The 24,802-nt window shown below is 27.1% G+C and overlaps 1 protein-coding gene across 1 annotated transcript; it reads right to left on the reverse strand.

Moving 5' to 3' along the window:
- Positions 1–1,145: 1,145 nt before the first annotated feature.
- LOC129971086 (programmed cell death 6-interacting protein-like) lies at positions 1,146–24,659 on the reverse strand. Its single transcript, XM_056084558.1, has 17 exons — positions 24,398–24,659; positions 24,225–24,279; positions 23,810–23,873; positions 22,862–22,995; positions 19,605–19,758; positions 17,738–17,847; positions 16,795–16,911; positions 14,956–15,178; positions 13,955–14,078; positions 12,849–13,026; positions 12,068–12,289; positions 11,104–11,254; positions 8,854–9,002; positions 7,732–7,866; positions 5,784–5,949; positions 5,108–5,341; positions 1,146–1,557 (listed from the first exon to the last, which is right to left on the reverse strand). Exons 1-17 carry the CDS (start codon positions 24,601–24,603, stop codon positions 1,430–1,432), a joined length of 2,550 nt encoding a protein of 849 aa, XP_055940533.1. The 5' UTR covers positions 24,604–24,659; the 3' UTR covers positions 1,146–1,429.
- Between the last annotated feature and the right edge of the window lie 143 nt (positions 24,660–24,802).

The raw sequence follows: 24,802 nt of genomic DNA on the forward strand, positions 1-24,802 counted from the left end.
TGTCGCCAATAAGTAATAAAAGCATTGGAGTTTTGCTAGTTTAAATATCCTTCACAAGTAAGTTAAAATGATAACTCTCCAGTGTTCATTTTATAAATAGTACATATGTTTAGTTAGCAATAGGATACAAATCTACATAAAAATTGTAAAGGATTATGTCCAATCAAGACAGAATTTTTTCAAATCTAATTTCAAGCTATTGTTTTATGGGTGCAAAAGCTATTTTCGTCAATACTGCATCGTGACTATAATAATGTGTAGTGGAACATTTTTGTCCCTGTTGCAGATGATTATACATGTCTAATAATTTTTATTGAAATTTTAATGGATTTAAGTTTAATGCCATATCAAAAGTTAAATAGAATATGTAAAATATTTGGACTTTTATTAGCCAATAACAGTCAATTTTGCTTCGTAGTTCATTCTGATTTTCTTGCAAAATTAACAATATGCACATTAATTTACAGTTTATATAAAATTGCTACCTCCGAAACATATATGCGAATTCACAACCCTTATAAAATTAGCCTTGAAAAGAAATAAATGTTAATAACTAGTTGCTAAATTGTGAAAATACTTCACATTCATATGTTTGTTTAAAGAAAAGAAGGGAGGAGGGGACAAACAGTATGAAACTTCTCAATAGTTTTGTTCAAGGCTTATATTACAATCAGATTTTATATATGTACAAATAACATGGTTCATTAGCCCATTATATGTTACTTAATTTTGCTGCAAGTTTACATTATTGTTTTGCCAACTACTGAATAATGTAATATAAATATACAATTACTTCCAAATGTTTGAAACATTATTTTATGAAGATGCAAGTGAGATATGAAAATATATACTATTTCATAATATGCAATACTGAGATGGAATGAAATCTAAGTTAAATGTCTAATTTAATTGTAAGCAGCAATAACACGTTAAATAATAATTTTAATCACTAAGGGAATTAACATTATTTTGAATACCATTAGCTTGTTATTTATGAATCTCTAAAATTTACAATGTTTATTTTGTTTGACGTTGCAAATAAATTTCATTTATCTATTCAACAGAAGAAATTGTGATAGATAATAGAAATAATATATATATACTATGAGTGCTAAAAATCATACATTAAACTACAATATCACAAGTTTAGAAATATATTTTTTATTTTACATAATAATTTTCTTCATATCTGTCAAAATTTACATATCTCACATATGCACAGAGTATATAGTATAGTAGAAGGCCACATGCAGATATTCTGATTAATTAGCAAAAATCATATAAACGATTTCCTATCATACAAATCAATAATGGCAAATTTCAGGCAAAAATGCAAGTCTATTGCAACCTAACTAAAACTGGAATCATTAGATTGTGCAGAAATCAATTAATATAAAGAATAGTCTCTCCAGAAAGAAAATAGTTGTGTTCACTGTTGCCATGGTCTGTATTGTTGCTGAGGGTAAGGATAATTTCCAGTTGGAGGTTGCTGTTGTTGAGGGTATGGATAACCTCCAGGATAAGTTGGTTGCATAGGTTGACCTTGATAACCGGAAGCTAAAACAATAAAAGAATATTTAATATGACTGCTTCTTTTTTACTTTTATTACAAAAAGACTTAAAAGATCTATAAAATTATGTGCATGTCGTGTTTGAGGATTATTTTACGTTGGATAACAAAAAGTTATTCAAATTTTAAAAAATGAGAATAATCAAGCTTATGCACACAAATAGATTTAAATATAATTTATTAAAAATATCTCATAGTATCAACTTTTTAAAGCACTACTGGTTTATAGTATAACAGAAATCAAGGACAATATAAAAATGTATCAAAGGTGAAATAATAATTTAATATAATACATATTTATTAAGGAAAATATTCCTTTAAATAACACAACCATGAAAAATAATTTATAAGATTATAAATAATATCACTTGGAGATATAATCTGTTGCATTAAAAATATATTAATGAACTGCAATTGCTTTATATATTTTTAATGTAACAAATATTGATTGAAATCATCAATAATCTATCACTATATAACATTATTATTAAACTTTTGAATCCTAAGTCAAATTTGGAAATCTATAGATCAAACAATCCAGTTCAATACAACAGCATGAATGTAATTCACAACTACTACTTACTTGATTTTAAAAAATTAACATTTGCAAAGCATTTAAAAATTACTAAGATTTTTTATGTTATAGTAATTTATATCTATAACAAGAATATTGACACAAGTCATATACCATATTGCTAAAAAAATTTATGAAAAACTTTTTTAAAAAATTACAATACTTTACATATTGGGTTATCAATTAAATGACTGCAGTTTTTAAAAACGAAGGAAATTTAAAAATACATAGCATTATTAAATTAGGTACTGTCTGATTTTTGTCTACGATTCCTTGCTGTCTTTCAGATAGTATCATAATTCCATGCCCATAAAACCAATTTTTGTCAGCAAAAAATAAATTAAATAAGATTTTACATAATAAGTGTCATTAAAAATTTTAGCATTTAAAGAGTTTTGAACCAAATAAATGAAAATCTGAAGGTACACGGTCAGGATTATATGACAATGCATTCCAACCTAGCTACATTAATTTTTGACAAGAAACCAAAAATGAATGAAATTTTGCATTATCGTATTGGAAAACAACATTCTTACAATTTGCCAAACTTCATTCAGTTTGGTGAGCATAGAAATTTGAACTATCAGTTTAGTTTCTTGGTAAAAGGCAGAATTCCATTATAATCCCATCAAACTAACAGCATGTAGTTTTTTGGGAGAATCTCAGACTCATCCTGCTTCATTCTTTTTGGACATTCAGTTTTCAATGCCAGTAACTCAATTTTGTTGCATTAGAAAAGAAAATTGCAGATCCTAATATGTTGCATCAAATGAATGTCTTTAAACTGATGAGGGATCATAGATTGTTTCTAAATAACCAAGCTATTTTAATATTTTTGAATGCAATTATGGGATACGACTCTAAACTTTAAAATAAATGGCAATATTGTAGAGCCATTTTGAGTGAAAAATCCCATGTATGGCGCATAATTTCTAATATGCTTGTGAACTAGATTTAAATATAGAAATTTCTAATGGAAAAACTTTAGTAGGTATTTATGATAAAAGGGATAAATTTTACTTTAAAATATTTAAATTTAGTAATTACCATTCTAATTTAAACTAAAATTTTCAAAAATTTGATGTTCTCACAATTTAACAGGGTTAAAAAAATTGTAATAATAAAATTTCTTATATTGAAGCAACAAACAATCTCATTAAAAACTTTACTAATGAATTTCCCTAAAACTTTTGCAATACAGAAGTTTTGATAAGAGAAAGTTTATCTAATTTCTGATTTCCTCCAGTTTATTCATTTTGAATTTTAACTCAATAGATGGCGCTTCAATTACTCCTTATGATGGCGATGCATTATGATGAAACATGGTAGGCATATATAGCTTTAAACGCTAGAAAATTAAATTTGGTTTAGTTTAACGAAATGCAATTGCACTAACAAGTTTTTTTGTCTCGCACTGTCTTTTGAAATTGCACTTTCAATTGGTAAGTGCTTTGCTTTCATATTTTAATGAATTTGGTTCTATTTTTTTATGGTCTTTTGTTGTTTGGTTTTGCTGTGATCTTACTTGGATTTAAAAAATTTGGAAATGATTTTACTTGTTATTCTATATTATTTTTAATTTTGTGATACTAATTTTATCTCCAAAACCTCAATTTCCTGGGATTTTGGGGTCACGAGGAGTCAGTTTGTTGGATGAAAGTAGACCCCTCACAGAAAAAATCCCTGGTTTGAATCCTTGCTTGAGGGTGACCCTTGAGAAAGTCTTCAGGCCAGATTCATTATATCTTTCTTTTTGATTCTTTGGTTTTAAACTCAATATTTATTTCTAATAATTATTTTAATTTGGTTAAGTTCATTTGTGTATTAGTTGTAGCAGCATTCGAGCTCTCTAAATACAATGTATGTTTTATTATATAGGTTCAGGAAATATTTTGTAGGTGAATTTTTACATTGATTGTTTTTGGATTGATAGTTTCTTATATGCTTGTGATGCGTTCCTACCTTTTCGAAAATAATACAGTAAAATATGACTAAAATGTCTGTTCTATTTTTTAGTAATTTTAAATTGGGATAAAAATGAAACTAAATAATTTATAAATATAATTTTTATTGATTAAAGATGGAAGTCCAAACAATAAGAAAACAATATAGGTTAGGTGTTTCGAACACTCTGAAAAGGTAAAAGAATGTGCTCAAGCCATCTACTATCAAAATCTGAAATTATTCAGACCAATATTAGCTATGTTAGTTATATATGAAATGTAAGCTATGTATATAATATTTTAATATGGGAAATAGCCCTCCTTCACATTTAAACATTCACATGCTTTAGAAAAGATATTTCTAATTTTTCAGATAAATGAGCTGAATTTATTAAGCTATTTTAATTTTGGTAACCATTTTTAAACCAAAAATATTCATTCTTTATTGCAGTAATAGTTATAATGAAATCTATATTCCACAGTCATAAATGCTAATTAAGTTTTATTGTCTGCATTTCTGCAAGTCATCAAGGTCTCCTAGCTGGTTTAGTAAGGTAGGAAGGTACTATTTTCGTGATATGATTACAAGGCTCTTCAAAATTACAAGATTTGTTTCCAAGATATATAGAGAGAAGCTTAAAAAAGGAGACGCTAACTTACGGAAAAAAAACCTGGTGCATCACATAATATTAAAAACTGAAAAACTCTTTAAACCTCTAAAAAATTATTACAGTATGTAGTTTAACCATCCAGTTTACAAAACCAATGACTCACATAGAATAGGTAAATTTTAATTATATATACATTTAAATGCTCAACGTATGTATAGCATTCCTATTTTCAAGTAATTATTCTTGGTGGCAATAAAAAAAAAGAAATCTTATTGCAGCATTAAAATTATTTGAAAGTGTGTCATACCAAAAAGTCTTAGATCTAATTAATACAGAAGATCAATCAAGACTATCAATTTAAATAAGATTATAGAATTATTAAGAAAAACAAGTTAGTTAGTTCACTTACCTGGTGGGAAAGGCGGAATGACAATTTGTCCATAAGGATTGTAAGCATTGGGAACAGGAGGATAGGGATATGCATAGGCCGGATAAGGTGGATATGCAGGTTGCTGCTGATGTGGTTGCTGTTGATGCTGCTGTGAGTCAGTGGATGTCACAGGATAGTTCCAGTTGTGGGGAGGAGGAGCAGTAGCACTATCCCCTACCTTGGGAGGTGGAGGCCGGGCTGGTTTTTGATTGGCTGAAATAGGTAAGAATTGAATGAATAAAAATAATTATATTCCTCTACCAGTTCATTCTGAATTTTGAACTAGGGTATTCATAAATATTCAAACAAAGTTTTTTTTTTTTAAACTGTTATATATTTTATATTATTTACGAATGCAAAGCTTCAAAAGTTTTTATATCTATAATTTAATACTTCTGTTTAACTATATACAAAAAAGATTTTAGAAAAGAACTGTAAATATATAAGCTCTAAAAATCCAAACTACACAAAAAGTACCACATAAAAAATCATTTAAATCTCCAGAATGAATTTATCATTTTATACTTTTACTTGCTTTTCTTTTATCTTCTAGTGCAATTTTGAACAGATTATCTTATACTTCCAAAAAGGAAATTTGTATTAACCAAATAAAAAAAATAATTATAATAAAATCCCTTAGTAAAAAGTGAGGTACCATTATGATGAGCAGGAGGAGCCAGAGGTGAGGGTTGAGTGGCTACAGATACAATGTCCTTCTGTAAATCCTTCACAACTTCTTCTTTTTCTGTTTTACGGGCAAAACAGAAGTCATTGATCTTGTTTTGGAAATTCACTAAAATTTCTGTCAAGTTATTGTAGAACTGAAAATGAGAGGGGGGGGGGACATTATTATTTTTTAAAACAAAAAACAGATTTCTCATCAAACACCATTATTAGATAACATATATTCCTTTATGCAATAAATTTTTGAAGTAGCAGTAAATAGATATTATACAAAGTTGCAATGTAACAAAAATCTATGCTAACTTAATTTTTATCTAAACACATTAGATAAATTTAAAAAAAAAAATATTCAAGTAAAATAATGCATATAACAATTGCTCAAAGTTTTATTTTTTAAATATCTATCTTTATATAAGATAGATAAAATAATACTTTTATAAGATACTTAAAATAATACTAAGATAAAATAAAATACTTTTTTGGCCAAAATTTATAATTCCAATTGATATAATTTTATTAAATTTTTAGACAGATAGAAAAATATTATGTACAAAAACTACTATGCTAGTCACAATGAATCTTTTCTAATCAAATGAACCAAAATTCATTAAATTTTATCTCTTCATGAACAATTGAATGGAATTTATTAAAAATTGAAAATGAAATACAAATTAAGATAAGTTGAAAAACTATTCAACAATGAATTCACTTTTTCACTTTCTGAAATCAAAAGGAATTATCCCATTTTTATTTTAATACTAACAAAAAAAAAAAAAAAAAAAAAAAAGATCATAAAATAATTTACTCTGTTTAGAGGCATCTGCAGTTAATGAACTGAACGAGACAAAATTTTATATGGAAGAAACAGGAAAAAAAAAGAAAAAAAAATTCCATAAAAAATTTACCAAAAGTTGTTGATGCAACATTTCTTACACAGGGCAGGTCAGAATACTGTAAATGTTGCATATGTGCAGGGAACTCTAATATGATCAATAAAATTTAACTAAATTTCAACAAGTTCTACACTGTATAGCAATCATTTCTGCATGTGCATCTGTTATCCCTCCAGCATTAGCGATAAACCCATTTTCGACAAAGCTTCACTGACTTTTTTAAATTTTTTTCCAGTATTTTTTTTTATATATATCTTTCAAACTCTATAAAAGAAATTTGGTTTTATTCTGTTCATTATTTTAGTTATAGATGTCTAACTAGATGTGCAGAGAAAGTTATTTTATGGCTATTTTATATTTACAAAATAAAATTCTAGATTAATGAATATTGGAACTAAAATGTATTGATTGCTGAAATGAAAATTCAAATACAAAACTGGCTTATCATTTAAATAGAAAATATAAATAAATAAAATTCGTTTGAAATATAATAAAAATTAAGACATTTAAAATATAAAAAAATGACAGATCCTTTAAAAGCTCCAAATTTAAAAATTCTCAAAATTATTTTCCCTTCATCCATATTACATATATAAATTGTTTCACCTAATTTATTAAAATTTACAGAATTTTTAACAATATTAAAAGAAAACATACTAAATTCTCCATTACTTCACACATTCAACAAATGATGCTCCCATAAAAGAATAAAAATGCATCATATCAACATATCAGTATGAATTTTGCTTGCTATTCCACAAATATAATATTTCCCATATGAGTAATTTAATATTATTACCCAATAAGAAAGAATCAAAGGAATTTTATTTTAAAAACAATACATGTAAGACTTTACCCTTTTGCATATGTAATAGAATTGAATTTAGTGAACTTATATTTTTAAAGGTAAAAGATACATAGAAATATACATATAGAAAACAATTTATCTCCAGTTTAGTGCTGATAATATTTTTGTAAATCAACCAGTAAAATTATTATTTAGACTCTGAATAACAGAAAACATACTTGTGATCCTTCTTGCAAGTTTCCAAGTAACTCCATGTACGCATCATGGGCTGCAGCCAATTCACACAAAAGAGCTTCTCTTCTATTGGCAGAGGAGCTATTATTTTTCTCCTTAGAAAACTCATTATGGGCAATCTAAAGATTTCACCAAATAAAATAAAAAACTTATCACAATTTAAATACTTTTTTTCATAACAGTTATTAGAATTATTCAAATCATGCATTTTCTTTCTTAATTTTAATAACTGAATTTTAAATTTATATCTGTTTATAATATAAACTGATATAAATAATCAAATTTCAATTAATTTGCATTAATTTTTTTCCTTGATATTTTATTATAAACTATTCGGTGTCTAACAAAAGAATCTCATTTTAAAACAATAGAAAAATAAAAAGAGTTATTGAAAATAATTAATAATTTAGGAAAAAAAATATTTAATTAGGTTTAAGAATTTGAAACATATACTATAATTGTTAAGAAATGTAGGAGGAGGGGAAAAAAAACCTTTTTTTAAAAATGACATTAAAAAAAAATTCTTCTTAATTCTTTGTTGATTTAAACGATTCAGTTTTATATTCTGAAAATTGAATATCAAGGTAATTGCCACTTGTTATTTTTTTCTTTTCTATTCTTTAAATTAAGCCTCCTAGACAGTTTTATTGAGAAGTCTGCATCCTTTCTATTTTTCAGTTAATTAATTTAGAACACAAACTAAAAGTTTGGTTCTAAAACTAATATATATGTTAACTAACAAGAAAAATTTATTCAAAAATTCTTAAAACAATTTTTATTAGAATTTTGTTTAAAAAATACATTAAAATATATCTTAAATGATTTTTAACAAACTTCATCAAACTATAACTCACCTAATCAAGCATGATATGAAGAACTAAATTTATGCACTTTTACAAGAAAGAGAAGAAAGATTCATGGAATAAAGCAGAATTCACTATCAGAATATTTTTGTACACCACAATAATACAAATTATAGATAGAAAGAATAAATAGAAATAGTTTTTAAAGAAAATGGGGCCATGGAAAAGGGCATTAATACATTAATTTTTTTAATAATATTAAAAAGATAACAGTATGCAATAAGACAATATAAATACTGATACCTGTATGTCCCTGACAATTTGTTCCTGCTTTGAAATATTATCCTGAATCCTTTTTTGTAATGGTCCATAAACTTGTGCCAAAGTGTCCACAGATAAAGACTGCTCGTTAACATTCCCTTCACTGGACAAAGCAGAAAGAAATTTTGATTCTGAAATTAGAAGAGAAAGAATACACAGATTTTAGGGAATGAGAACTTTTATATTCTTGAAAACATAGATTTCTTTTTCATTAGGTTGAAAAGGCCACAGAAAGGAAAAAAATTCTATTCCATATTACATTTATCATCCCTCCGAGAATCTTATGCATACAAAATTATAAACAATAAGAATATTCCTTTTATTAGTAAAATATAAATAACATTAAATCAATAAAAAAACTTGTTTTCAATCATTAAATTTCAAAGCTTTTTCATTCATCACAGAAATTATCGAATGGCAACAATTAAATATATAAAAATTGTTGTATGAATATTTCAAGCTGCTTCATTGAAAGTTTTTATCACTGCATTGAATTTAACACTTCATTTAGCTAAATAATGGAAGAGAAAAATATTAGAAATGCTCAGAGAACCATGACACCAAAACTCTCAATCAATTAGAGGAAAAAAGATGGCACATACATAAGAGATCCAATCGATAGAATTAAAATTGAACAAAAAGCTTAACTAAGCATGAAAATAGGTTCAGCTGTAGCCAGAAAAAAAATTGCTACAACTTGTTATGGAAATTGATGTTCATATTTTCCAAAGCTATTATCAGACAAAATTACTTTTTCATCTATCTTAAAACTAAAAAGTTTTGATGGCATTCCATTTCCCTAATTTTTTAAAATTTTTAATATCTTTTAAAGTTTAATTTAAAGCACAATCTTTAACAATGCTTTTGATATTATGATGAAATTCAAACTCATCCATCAAAATTATCTATGCATTATTTTTCAATGTCAAATACAATTGCTTTATATCTTTTTTTTAGATATTAATTCCAAAGCAGGATTTTTACTTCCACTTTTATTCTGCACTAGACACAATTTTAATTTTTAACAGTAATTTATAGAAGACTGGTTCAATTAAATTCATGTTTTGCAGTATTATCAAATAACAAGGTGAATTTAAAACAAAATGCATTCCATATTAAATTTTTTTTTAACTGAAAAATTTTATTGGTGTAAAAAAATTGATCACCATAAGTTGCTAGTAATGAAAAATAATTGGATAGAAATGAAAACAACACAGTTAAGAAGTAGACAACACAATTGTTATTATTAGTCAAGGTACATGTTTGTACACAAGGGCAAAGGCAGAATGTGTTCGTTAGCACCAGAACATCAGAGAAAAGAGCCAGAAATTTTTCCCGTCAGTGATTTTACAAAGAGATTCTGATAGGGATTTCTTCAACACATTAGTTAGGAAAAGAGATCTTATCTTTGGAGTTATGTCACAGGCTTTAAGAACTTTATCCCTTAGCTTAGAGTGTGGGAAGTTGCAATGATCAGCAACATTTTAGAGTGCATGTTAGAAATAATTAAATAAAAAGTAAGATTCAGATCAGGAACTAAGAGAAAATATTAAAATAAAGTAATATGGACTAATTTAAGATAAAAGGAAATTAATGAAGATTTAAATTAAATTAAAACATATATATATAATGATAATTGTGTTTTCTCACTTCACTTAAATGAGATATGTAAAGTAACTTTTAGAGTAATTGTTTCTTATGGCACTTGCCATGGACAAGCCCGCTGTTACAAAGACAGCGATTTTAAGCCGGTGGGGGAGTGTCTCTTGTTTTTATAGTAACCCCATCTAGGGCTAAGAGAACGACTTAGCTACACACACGTCACAACCCTTTTTACGGGGCAGACTTCATTCATGCGTTTCATTCACTCATCCATAGATCGTAATTTAGGCCTAAATCAGAGAACTATCACCTTTGATCCAGTACCCCCAGTGGTATTACTCTCAACATGGAGGACTTTGTGACCACGACAGATTTATATGCGCGTCAGCCACCAAGCAAGCGGGGCATCTTCGGCCAGTGTTGTTCGAACTCACAACCTAAGGGACGCGAATCCAACGCTCTACCGACCAGGCAATCCCAGACCCACTTTTAGAGTATATATAATTATAGGACTTAAAATAATAAGTAGCACTGACAGTTATTATTTAACTAGAAAGAAAGAAAAAAATCAATTGATTTAAAATGAAACATAAGAAAACATTTTAATGACTTTCAATTAAAACAACTTACTCATATCTACAGCAGGACTTTCAAGTTCACCCATAAGCATTTCTCTTTCTGATTTCAGAGACTCTACATCCCGCATCAAAGCCTTCAGACGATCTACAGATGGACAGGAAGCCACAGGACTACCAGCCGGAAGATCAGCTGTCAACTGGTCCTGGAAATCACAATTAATTAATAATAGATGGGAAATATCTACTTCTGACACATTTCAACAATTGCATAAGACCTAAATTTTATCACATAGAAATATTACGTAATTTCAAGTGTAATTAAAATAGATGCTGAATTAACAAGAATTTGAAATTTAGGATACTCATTCTATAAAATTTCTAGAAAGTTCTAGATTTCTAAGAAAGTTCACCAATATTAATAGAAAAAAACAACAATTACTTCTCCTGATATTCTTTCAAATTTCTAAAAATGAAATAAAAATAAAGCAAATAATAAATTAATAATAAGTATCATGAGTGATAATAAAGATTGTGAATAAAGCAATAAAAAATTATTTAACAAAATAAAATAGTTTGTTTAAATTAATAAATTAAATTTACATAAATGAACTACATACTATTAAGAAATAAGAAAGGATGCTTTATCTAACTAACATAATTTTATCAACTTTTTAAAGGTATTTCAGTAACATCAACAGCTGTGAATATTTATTCCACATAGTATTAAAAAGATTACTGATAAAAATACTTTAAACAAATCAATCATGATTTCCCTTTAAATTTTTGATACATAGATATATTCTGATATCCAATGATATGTTTGGGATAATATGTATATAATAGAACACATACAAAAATAAACTGAAAAAGTAGAGATTTAGTTTTCAAATAAAATGTTGCATTATACAAGGAATATACTTTCATGTTCAATATGAACTAACATGTCTCTTAATATAAATTAAGAAAATGCATGATATAACATACAACATAATATTCCAAGGAATCCACTCTGTTACCTCAGGTAAACACAACAGAGCAATTTTGTCCTTGTGTTTCTCATATTTCTCCTTAACAATACCATCAGCAGAATGAGCAGTGCTGACCATCTGTGAATATTTTGCGAGATTACTCTTGAGCGGAGCATTGAGCTTTGCAGAAGGTGTGCGCACCCACTGACTTCCAAACTTTGATCTTAGCTCTGTATCTGAGTCTTCTTCATCTTTCAACATTCGTTCACACTAAATTTGAATGAAAAAGTGCCAGTATTAAAAATAAAAATTATAAAACTCTTTAAGGTAAAAAGACAATGCAAATTTATAAACAGGATTCAAATTTCAAAATTCTAAATGGATGCATAGATAAAACAGTATTTATGGAGAAAAAAAAAAGAGAAGCATTTTTAAAAATTTTCTAAAACAACTTATGAAAGAACAAGGTAATTTAAAGTTGCAATACAAAATTAACTAGCCAAAAGTATCAAATTATGTAATTGCAATTAATCATATATATTCCAAAAAATTTTCAAATGTGATATAAAATTTCAATATCCAGTCTTTTCAATGACATTAAAATAGTTTTATCAGCTTTAAAATATTATAATTTTAATAACAAGTTTAACTGAATGAGAACAAATATTAAAACAAACTGACTCACTTATAATTCTTAAATTTATGAAATTTTGTTTCAAAGCTTTAAAAATATATAAACCAAACCAAAACCATACTAATCTAAAACATGTACAAATGTCTTTATGTATGCAACACAAACGTGGCAGACTAGCCTGTGGAATCAACTCACTTCTGCTAAAATTTCGTTATTACGTTGATGCAAACTAGGAAGTTCATTCAAGAGTTGCTGAATTACTTCCATGCCTCCTTTCTCTTTCACTGCTTGTGCTTTTTCTTTCAAAGACTGAGGTAGGGCATTGCCAGAAGTGTCTTCTAAGGCTGCAGGCAAATTCAAGGAGGCTAAAATGCTATAAATATTAAATGCATTAATATAAAGAAAATTCACACAGTGCATCAAAAAATGTAAAAATAAATATGCCAGCTAATTAATAACATAGAGAATTTTTTGTGTTCCTAAATTAGGTAAGCAGAATCAAGAATAGCACAATATTAATTCATAAAAAAAATCTTCAAATTTTAGTTCCAAATGGTTACATAGAATGTGTGTGTTTTTAAATATCATAATCAAATTTGCACATAATTATATTAAAACACTCATAAATTAATAGTTTACAAATTCAAAAAAAAAAAAAAAAAGTAAAAACTTTCATAATGAATGCTAACTTAAAGACACAATTTTTATATTTGGTGGAAAAAAATACAAATGAATAAATAAGAAATGTTAAAATGCAATTGTTTAGTGCATCTCTAATGAACCCTGAAATAAGTCATGAAATGAGTAACTTAAAATTGTATTATATGTGTTTAAAAATAACACACAGTCACAAAATATCCACCATTTCGGATACCTAATCAGTAGCATAAAAATAAAAAAAAAAAGAACATGATAGTAATTATATAATCAAAAAGGAAAAAATAATAATAATAAAAATACATTTTAGCTACAAATTTCAGAAATGAAATTGTACATAAAAAATTAACCCAAACTAAAAGTTTATAGTTAAACCCTTATAGAAAAAACCCTTAAAGAACCCCCCCCCCTTAAAAAAAAAAATTTATATAGGTAGCTTCTTTACGTAAACATCAAAAAATAAATAAAATAAATAACTAAATAAAATAACTAAGCTAAAAATTATTTAATAGTGATAGTATATTTTTATAAAGTTGTATATATGGTATACTATACAAAATGAACATAAGGGTAAAATGGGGGGGGGGGAAAGCTAATAAAAATGAAATAGAATGATGAATTATTATATTCGCAATTCCACTTACCCATTGAGCATTTGTGTTTCACTTTGCATTCTCTCTTTTTCTCGGTTTACAATTTCCATCTTTCTCAGATCAAAAGCAGAGACAGCTTGTTGAACAGCAATTGGAAGCAAGGCACTGAACATGTCTATTTTAAAGACAAATAACAATCTTTATAAACATTATTAATTTCAAAATCATTAACAAATTTTGTAATATGTTTTTATTTGTTAATTACACTTACAATTAAAATCTTAAAATTTCGAATTTCAGACATATACAAACTTTTTATAATTTTAATGAAATTATTAATGGTTCAAAGGAAAAAGGAAATCATCAAAATGTGTTAAATATGTTTTTATTTGTTAATTACACTTACAATTAAAATCTTAAAATTTTGAATTTTAGACATATACAAACTATTTATAATTTTAACGAAATTATTAATGGTTCAAAGGAAAAAGGAAATCATCAAAATGTTGAAAATTTAAAAGATAAATATTCTAAAAAGTTAAATTAAGATAGCACTACATTAAACAATAATGCAGAAGAAAAGATGCCAGTAAGGTGAAAATTAAAACTTAATCATGATCAGAGGCAAACTGTTTAGCAAATAAAAAAGTTCTGATTTTTAAAACTACTAGCTATTACTAAAATTGGTTAATTCCATCAAAGGAATCATTGGTTAAATTGATTAAAAATTTCAAATAATCAGGAGACAGAAAGAATGGGGGGGAGGGCACTGTAATAACAATGAAAACAGATTTTATAGCAAATTTAGAAAAAATTCATCAATATTAAATTTCGAAAAGGGAAATTGATTTTAAACATTCCTTCTCATCTCTCTAAATAATAATAATTTTTTTAAATGTATAATATATAAATATTCTTAATATATAGTTGTAAAATTTAAAATTGTGAGACATAAAATACTAGTTTTTTTTATTTTTTATTTTTGTAGTTTTAAATTATTTTTCTTGTTTTGTATATTACAAATCTCTTAAATTAATAAATAAAGTAATAACCTTCAGAATTAGGATTTAATTTATCTCCTGGAAGCAAGGGCTTTGCCAGAGCTGCTTTTCCAATTGGGGGGAGAGATTTGGCATCAGGAATTCGAGCATGATAAATAAAATCATTGTCTTTTTTTACTTCATCATAATTATGTGTCATTCTAGGAAGATAGTCTTTGAAATCAGAAGTCAGGATGCCTTTCGTTTCAGCAGTTTTCATTGCTTCAATTGCTTTCTGGAAAAAAAAAAAAAAAAAAGATACATAAAAGAGTTTAATAATAATAAAAAAAGCTTGGATTCACCAAAAATTCTAAGAGAGAGGTTTTAATTCATTTATAGAATGAATGAATATTTCTAAAATGCTTCATTTCTATACAATTTGAGAGAATGAAACATTAATGAATATCACCAATTTGAGAGAACAAAATATTAATGAATAACGCATCATTGCACAAAACTGATTTAATTATCAGTATAGTAAAGGGAAAAAATCCTACTTAATCAAATGGACAAGGATTTGTAAAAGTTAATATAAATGTCTAAAAGGTTAAAACATGAATTTAACTTGAAAAAATATTTAACATTTGGTTTTTTTTTAAAAAATACATTGAGCAAAAAACTTCTAAATTTATTAACATGGTGCGATTATTTATCATCATAATATTATTGAAAGATATTCTTTAATAACAATGCTAAATTTTTATAATTAATGAAAATATATGTATAAATGAATGTTTTCCCCCGTGACCTGGGCATCCCGTGTTCAAATCCTGGTTCAGGCATGGTTGTTCTCTTCCCTGTGTTCTATCTGTGAGGAGTATGAAAGAGCCCCCCTACCCTGGTAAAAAAGGGGTTGTGCAACCGAATGTATGTGTCATCTTCATATAAGCTATAAGTCAGACTTCTGTCCTTGGGTGTTCAGGGGCCTTTGCCCTCAGAAGCCATTGCACACCTGGCTTAAATCGCCGACAGTTCACCAGCGGGCTTGTAAAATATCATAAGTAACAACACAACATAAATGAACGTATGCCCAAAATAAAATTCGAAATGAAAAGAAAACAAGATATATTTTGTCAACATATTTGATTGTTATACTGAGAAATTTCAAGCCATATGTTTTAGTTTATTTAGTATAGTATTAATTAAAATGCCACAAGTAATTGGAAATAAGAAAGGTAAAGGAAAATTCAAAGATAGAGTTCCTACTCAATTTAAAAGAATGAAAAAAGACATTTTAATTTCAAATATTATGTCAGAAATAATGATGCACATTACAGAAAATTCTTAATTCCTGATCGAACATCTAACACCACATTACATACATGGTTTCTCCCTCCCATAAAATTCAATTGGGGAGAATGCATCATGATGAATTCTATAAATATAGATATTTTTCAGTAGTTTGCTGCTTTAGTAATATCAATTTAAATCACATAATACATAGCAAGTAACAATTGCATAGCTATGTACATGCAAGTTTACAATAAATGCATACACTTAGTTTAATGAAGTTAACTTTAAACATTTAAAATTGAACAGTACCAATCAGCACAAATATTAAAAAAAGCGTTAACATTCAAGGTCTAGCATATAGTTTTCATACAAATAATTATGCATATACAATAAAATACCAATAAGATCAAAAAATTAAAACTTATTAAATGAAAAATAATAATATAATCTTATTTATACATGTAATCATATGTCAAAAAATAATTGTTCTAATTATGCATTTTATTTGTTAACATGAAAATATCTGCATATGATTTATTCATTTAAAACTTGTTTTTCATTCATTGCAAAATAAGATTATAAATAAATATCAATATACAGAGAATAATTAACATTTACCTGAAGTCTAGCAATCTCTTCACCAACTTCTTTTTTAGATTTGCAAACTAAGGATTGATAGTATTCTGTTAATGCTAAAAATCCAGCTTGTTTACCTGCTACAATAGAAACCCAATCCTGCAAGATAAAAATTTCATTTATTTAAGCAATCTACATAATGTATATCAACAATAAAGAATTCACCCACAAACCACATCAATTTAAAGTATCTAGAATATCAACTTATACAATCTGTCTTTTACAAAATAGATACTGGTATTTAACAAATCTTAAGACTAAAAAAAGATATTTAAATAACTTTCACAATTAATTTTTACATTATCTTACAATACAGAGAACGATTGGTTTGATGTTTTAATTCAATAGCTATAAGAATGTTATTCCAAATGTGCAATAATACTAAAATATTTTGATTTTGCCTAGACAAAATTTTAAAATATCCTTTTAATATAGTATTTCTGATCAAAATACAGAAAAATGTTACTCTCATTTTAAAGTCATTTAAATAAAAATTTTAGAGCTCCTTTTGATCAATCAAGGAATACATAAGTTTTTCCTTCACTTATTGGTAATATTACATGACAATAATACATATAGGGCAAAAACATGGCAAAAGACATTTAGATGCATACTGACATTGTATACAGTGTACTTTAATTAATTCACACATTGAAAACTTTTTTTACGGGAACTGAATGAGTAACACAATTTTCACAAAGAAGCTTATTACTATATGTTGAATAGTATAGACATATAATATAGAATACAATATAGTAAACAGTGTAAAATATAATAGTATTAATATATATTGAATATACAGATCAAACAAATCATTTAAACAGACTTGATTTATCTGCACATATTATTTTAAAATAGCAGTAAAAGATCAGTATTAAATAAAGTGTCAAATCAGGTTTAAGTAAAGTGTTTAATTTATTCTTACCCTTTCCCACAAATGGACGACAGATTCTTTCTGCATGAGTTTCAAAGTATCTGAGTACAATTCTTCAGCACGTGAAGCCACTTTGGCTATAACAGCTTCTTTCATATTGTCTGAAAAAATAAATTTCAAAATTTATATAAATGTAAAATAGCAGTGGCAAAACGTTATAACAAGACTCTTCATTACTAAAGTTTTTTTTTTTTTTTTTTCAAATAGTTTTTTAAAGAAACAAGAAAATACTGCTAATTTTCAGGGGATTCATTAATTTTGCAAATAAGCTTTGTTGCAAGTTGAATGAAGAGAGTATAATGTCTGAGTTGTTATGAGAAAGTTAGTATAGAAATGCTGACTTAAAATTATACCAAGAATGAACTTTATTTTTTAAATTTTAAAATCAATTATCTTTTTAATCAATCAATTCACAAAAGAAAAAGATCTAACAGTCATTATTTTTTGCAAGTGTATTAGAATTAAATGATTAAAAATGAAAGCAAATGAAAAAAAATATATATATAAAGGAAAGGAGAAACCTGAAACTGCCTGGGCATATGCAAATTTTTAATTTTGCCTATAATAAGAGATTGGGCTGTAAAGTTCAACACCTGCAGAAGGGTTCAAGAACCCAGTATCTCCCTTTCATAGATCTGCTGTTTCATGGCATATATTCAGTGATTCTCAGAATTTGGCTAATTTGATTTGCCAAGAAAATTGACTCAAGCTGCTCTTCAACTTCAATGAAAATTTACCAGAATAAAAATATTTTTATAGGTTGTGGTTTTAGATTTTTTTTTTATAGGCTACAGCTGTGACAAAATGTATGAAAAAAATTCAGAGGGGGCGCGTTGATGCTTGCTTATAACTCCAATAGAAAAACATCCTAAAACCACTGATTTTACAAAATATTGACAGAAAACAAGCCAATGATTAAGAAATTCACAAAAATTATTAATAGGCCCTCATAGTATTTTTTTTTTCAAAGAGATGCACAAAGATTACTCCAAATATAAGATATACAATAAAAAGACAAATCAGGAGAAATATTTCATTGAAAACAATTAAAAAAATGAGTAGAATTTAAAAACTGATGAATGCTTAGTTCCAATTTAATTCATTAAGATTCCCATCATTTAATTGATCTTAAAATATATTGCACAGCAGAATCTGCATTAACTCATCAAGGTCATTCTATGGTTATAAACATAACATATAGAAAATTTAGATCTTATGAAGTTATAATGTCATTTATGAAATGACGTTAAAAAAAAGAAACCTTTTGCAATTAGATTAACTTATTTTTAAAATGCCAGAGCAAGAAAAATGAAATATTCGTTCCAAAATTTGAAAAATATTTCAATAAAAATGTTAATTAGGTGTTATGGACACAATTTACAAGACAGTATAGAATGGACATAGTCAGTTATTAATATTTACCTGTGAATTTTAATTCTTCTCATGAGTAACCCGTTACAAAAGTTTAGTATGTTGAAACCAGTGATAGTAAAAACATTAATATAATTAACTAGTCCATGGTATAATTAATTGATTACAGATGTAAATCTTTTACTTGCTCCAGAGAAAACATGTCTGATTTATCTCCATTTCAGAATGTTGTCTGATAAATGTTATACATATTTTAGAATGTTTTGCTGTAAAACTTTTTTCAGAATGGTAGAACTGAAAATAGATTGTTCTATTAAAACCATGAGTTTTCATAGAATTGGTTGAACACCAAACATAAGGCACCCAGAGGGTTGAAGAGTAAATAAATACTATATTACTAATTATATATAGTTTATTAATTTATGTTAGTTTTCCATTTTTATAACATTTTTGAATGGAATTTTAGAAGCAACAAAATGAAATTTACCAGCTGTTGCCTTAAAGAAGAAGCTCTCTTGTGCCTGTGCCAACATCAGTGCCTGTAGAGCAGAAATAGTATCTGGACGAAGGTCAGGAGTAGGTTCTTCCACAATAGGGGAGCAAGCAAGAGTTTTTAAATGTTGAAAGGTGCCACATGCCAACTACAAGAAAATATGCAATTCAATGCAAATTAATTTTACTTATTTGCAATAATGAAATTTTTTTAATACATTTCACAATTTCTAAAGTCTTTTTATTTTTTTCCCATTAGTTTTAACAATTTTTAGTAACAAATAATAGTTTGAAATAAAAAACATTTCAATACAAAAATACCACAACCAAATGGAAAAAGATAATCAAGTTGATAATTGAAAATAATTTTTAGAATACGCTTCTAATAGTTTTGATAGAACTTCTTATTAAAGAGTTCAAGCTACTTAAAAAAAAAAAAAAAAAAAAAAACATTTTATAGGTAATTTTTAAATTAAAATTAAAAATATTAAACTTTTAAATTAAAAGTTAAACTTTAAAAAGTAATTAAACTTTTTTAAGTTTAATTAATTTAATCTCTAACAGATGATCTGAATAGAAAAAATAATTTTTGTAACAATTTATTTAAAAATATTTATCAAAAGACTTTTTAGTTATAATAAGTTCTTTCTATTTATATTCCTAGGTATAATTCAGCTTTTGAAAATAACTGCTATCAATATAAGCATGATATCTGAAAACAGTAAGTTTTAAAGAATTCATTCAATGTGATATCAGTTAAAGTAAAATAAATACAAAGATATAAAACAAAGTGAATATGCTTTTATTCATGAATTTAATGAAAGTGCAACATTAATTTTCTTCATGGACATACACATGATACTAACTTTAAGGGTTTGTGCAGGACATTGTGACAATCATTTACTGTACAGGAATGTATGGACGCAAATGGTGAAATGAGGCTCATGAACAGGAGATAAGAGATGAAATGAAAGTCGGAGTTTTTATTGACAAATGCAGTGTTCACAATAATTGCTCAAAATTATGTTCACTACATGCTTGTCAATTCTTGCATACATGTTCAAAGATCCAATTATTCCACACAACCTGAAGTAGCTATTCAAGCAACAAGATCCTAAAATCCTCAACAAGGAGTCAAATATGTCACATAAGCAAAACTCTTCAGATAAACCCATTAAAAGTAATTGAGATTGGATAAATCAGAAGATTGGGCTGGCCAAGGGTTTATTACCCTCAGTCCATTGCATCCTAAACTCTCCATTCCCTTTCCAAGCAACAAGATCATCATCAGATGGAGTTGCATAGACAAAATTCTTCAGATGTGCATATAAAAAGCAATTCAAATAAAATAAATCAGAAGATCGGAGTGGCCAAAGGACTTGTTCATTATTATCAGTTCATTACATTTTCAAATTCTTCCTTTCCTTTCCATTAACTCCATTTCTCTCTTCTTTCATCTCTTATTTCTTTTGTTAAAGCCTCACTAACATATAGTCCTACAAAATATATAAATATTACATTACACAGCACCAATCCTTCCAGTTTAGACTATGAATTCAGGATAACCCTGTATATTAATATTTCAACTACAGAAATATATAAAATATTTTCCACTTGTTGTCATATTTGCAAAATATATGCTTAAAATATTCAAAAATTAATATTCATGAATTTAATTATATACACACACACACAAAACCCACCCTCAGCATGTTAAAATCAATGAACTATGTCATTATTATTAGCAGGAATCATTCATAAAAATTAATACTAGGCATCAACTGAAACCATTAAATAACCAACTCACCCATCAAGGATTAGGTAATTCATGACATAGAAAAAAATAGTTGACATGTATGGTACAGAGAAATCATTAAAAAATATTTCAATTTCAAAATCCATAAAACAAGGTGTTTTCAAAAAGTAAAGATATAAAAATGCAGACTCACTCAAGCAAATTTTTATTGATAAAATGTACATTACCAATGACTTACTGGCATGTCCTACTTTTTGCCTAATGGCATGTCCTAACTTCTGTATTCCATATTCATATAAATTTTCCATTTGCTGTTAGAACCAAATGTGATCTCATCATCATTTTGAAAATTTTGCCCTACAAAATATTTTTTAAGCTAAAGGAGGAAGTGGAAGTCACTGGGTGCAAGGTCCAGGCTGTGTGGCAGATGATCTAAAATTTTTATTTTAGAATTTTTGAGCAGTGCTTGTGTTTGAAGTGCTGTGTGAGGATGAGCACTGCCATGCAACAAGCAAATTCTGCTTGTCAGCAAGATCCTCCATTTGTTTTGAATTACTTGTCTGAAACGTTCCAAAATCTTGCACTATTCATCAGCATTAACTGACAGGAGGCATGACGTAAACCAAAAGAATTTCTTATCTGTCCTAGAAAACAGAAGTCATGATTTTTTTCTTTTTTGTAAAATTGAAGTTTTGAATTTCTTGGATCTTAGGGAATTTGTATGTTTGCCATTGCATTGATTGTTGTTTAGATCTGGAGTGTAGTGATAAACTCGTGTTACATCATCAGTAACAATGTGATTAAGAAACTCACCACCTGTTTCTGCACAGTGCGCGAGAAATACAAGTGTATATTCTATTGTTTTCTTTTTGTGTTCCTCCGTTAACATTTTTGGAACCTGGCATGCATACAATTTCTGGTACCCTACGAAAATGCTCATAGTTTCATAAAGAGTTCTTATTCTTATATTCTCGAGTATGTTTTCTGCAAAAAAGTGAAATGCCTATTTACTCAGACTGCTTTCACAGAAGCAGAGCATCAGTGATCACAGATGGTTTATCTATTTTGATTTCATCATGAACATCAGTTCTACCTTCAGGGAAAGCAAAACACCATTTTGTTACATTTTGTCAATTCATAATATTTCCTTAAACAGAAAGAATCTCCTTATAAATATCCGCTGGATGCACAACTTTTGCACAAAGAAAATATATTATGGAATACACTTTACATTTGGCAGGATTCTGAATTGACACAGATATTTTAAAGATGTGCTCTCAAACATGACTTACCATAAAAATAATGAATGACTTCAAGGGTAAAGAGAAATGCTCAAAGTTACAGTCTGTGTAGCCAACAGGCTCATAGAAACTTTTACTTTGCTGCTATCAGCGAAGTATCTTTACTTTCCAAAACCACCTTGTAATTCAAGTTTTAATTAAATTGATAAAAATATGAAGAGTAAAGATAACTACATAAATGAAATAAAATTATACCTGGAAATACTTAGCCGCTAATTTCAATCCTTCATCATTTTTTGTATCACTAATATGGCTACAGGCTACTTGACTTTGCATAGCACCAATATTGAACAAAATACAAATCTTCTCATAACCAAGAGTTTGGAGAGCTGGTTAAAAAAAAAAAAAAAAAACATTTATTTAATAATTGGCATGAATGAAGACTGCATTATGATTATTCTATCAACATTCTGAACTTATTTTATTTTTCAACAAACTAAAGTTGTTTCAAAAGTTACCCTTATTTTGCAGTTATATCCAGTAATTTTAGTAAGAAATGCCCAATATATATAAAATAATCATTGGAATTATGCTGATTCTGCAGTAACTTTTCTAGTTTGGGCTATAGAAAAATTTGAAATGATAGCTATCAAATATTTTTTTATAATGCAGTAACTTAAAAGAATATTGATATTATTATTATTATAAGAAAAAATCAGAGAAGGGAAGAATAAACTCTATCAGCTCATATATCTAAATTTTTTTCATCTCCAATTTTGAGCATTTTGAATCAAACTGGAAAAAGATTGATTGTCAGATTAATATAGTAATTGCCATGAAATTTTATTGAAGTTCATGCCTGCTATCTAATTTGCTCATATAATTAGATGACTCTTTCGCTGCTAAAATTTAGAAATATCAAAGGTAGGATCATCTAATATGATAAGTGATTTGAATTACAACTATCAATGATGGCAACAAATGTATTAACAAATATAAATAAATGATTTCTAAAATTCGTAATTTTTTAATAAATCCACCAATAGCAGTTATTTAAATTGCAAAAAGATAAAAATGTTATTAAAAATACAACAAAATAAGCAATGAAAAAAAAATTTAGCATGTATAATTAATTACATTATCTTCACACACATATTAAAAAAATAGCTTAAAAAATTAATTTTATGTAAAGTAATAACTCACTAAGGCTGGCTGACCCCATAAAGAAACTTCCCTTGTCAAAAGCATCTTTCCACTTAAATGGTATCTGTAACATAAAACATAGCATTAAACAATGAGACAGAAAAACTTTTAAAATATAGATTTCTTTCTTCCACTAAGAATCATTCATACATAAAACAAGTATCAAGGAAATAAAAGAAGGAATACAAGATAAAGTAATTCATGAAATATAAAAAAAAAATTCCATTTTTACAGCGAAGAAAAAGATTTTAAGATACCTGATAACTATAAAAGCATTTTTTCATTCATGAAAATATTTGTTTCATATTTAAAAAAAAAACAACCCTAAAAACATATATAACAAAATGAATATTAAAGAACGTTGTACAATACTTTTTATCAGGTATTAAACTATACGAATCTTAAAATTACTTACATTAAATTCAACAGCAGGACACTTTGCATCTAGGAAATTTAATTGATCATAATACCTAAAATGAGATCATAGCATTATATCAACCTTCTTTTAACAAAATAATAATTAAGATAAAGCAATGAAGAACTATACAATATATTATTCACTACGATTTCAATTCTGACAGTTATTACCTTGTCATGACATCCAATGAATTCTCATGCTTATCTAACGTCCTCCAAGTTGAATTCATTCGTAATTTATTAAGTTCACTAAGGGCTTCATCATAATTCACCGGTTGATCTGCTGCAACACAAAAACTGGAAAATACATTTTTTAATGGCTTTACCAAATCAATTTCCGAAGTTTTCTTGAGAGGAATGGCTATGAAATTCGCCATGTTTACACACAAACAGTGACTGAAAGGATGATAGAACAAAGTGCAACACCGACTTGGATTCGTTTCATTATTGAGTCATACAATCACGTCATAGGGTAATAAAAATAATGATATCATCCTTAGAATAATTTTAATTAAATCACTAAACGTAAGAATTTATTTCATTAAAGCAACTTTCTATTTTTAAATAGTTATATTG

Source organism: Argiope bruennichi, chromosome 6 (assembly GCF_947563725.1).
Source record: "Argiope bruennichi chromosome 6, qqArgBrue1.1, whole genome shotgun sequence".
Lineage (NCBI taxonomy): Eukaryota > Metazoa > Arthropoda > Arachnida > Araneae > Araneidae > Argiope > Argiope bruennichi.

What these genes read in the sequence shown, in the direction of transcription:
- LOC129971086 (XM_056084558.1), bottom strand. Translation starts at nt 24,603, where the DNA reads ATGGCGAATTTCATAGCCATTCCTCTCAAGAAAACTTCGGAAATTGAT. An exon ending in ATAACGAAATTTTAGCAGAA is followed by an intron (nt 12,290 to 12,848) that starts GTGAGTTGATTC and finishes ATTCAAATTTAG; the next exon opens with TGTGAACGAATGTTGAAAGA. An exon ending in AAGTCCTGCTGTAGATATGA is followed by an intron (nt 9,003 to 11,103) that starts GTAAGTTGTTTT and finishes TTCTAATTTCAG; the next exon opens with AATCAAAATTTCTTTCTGCT.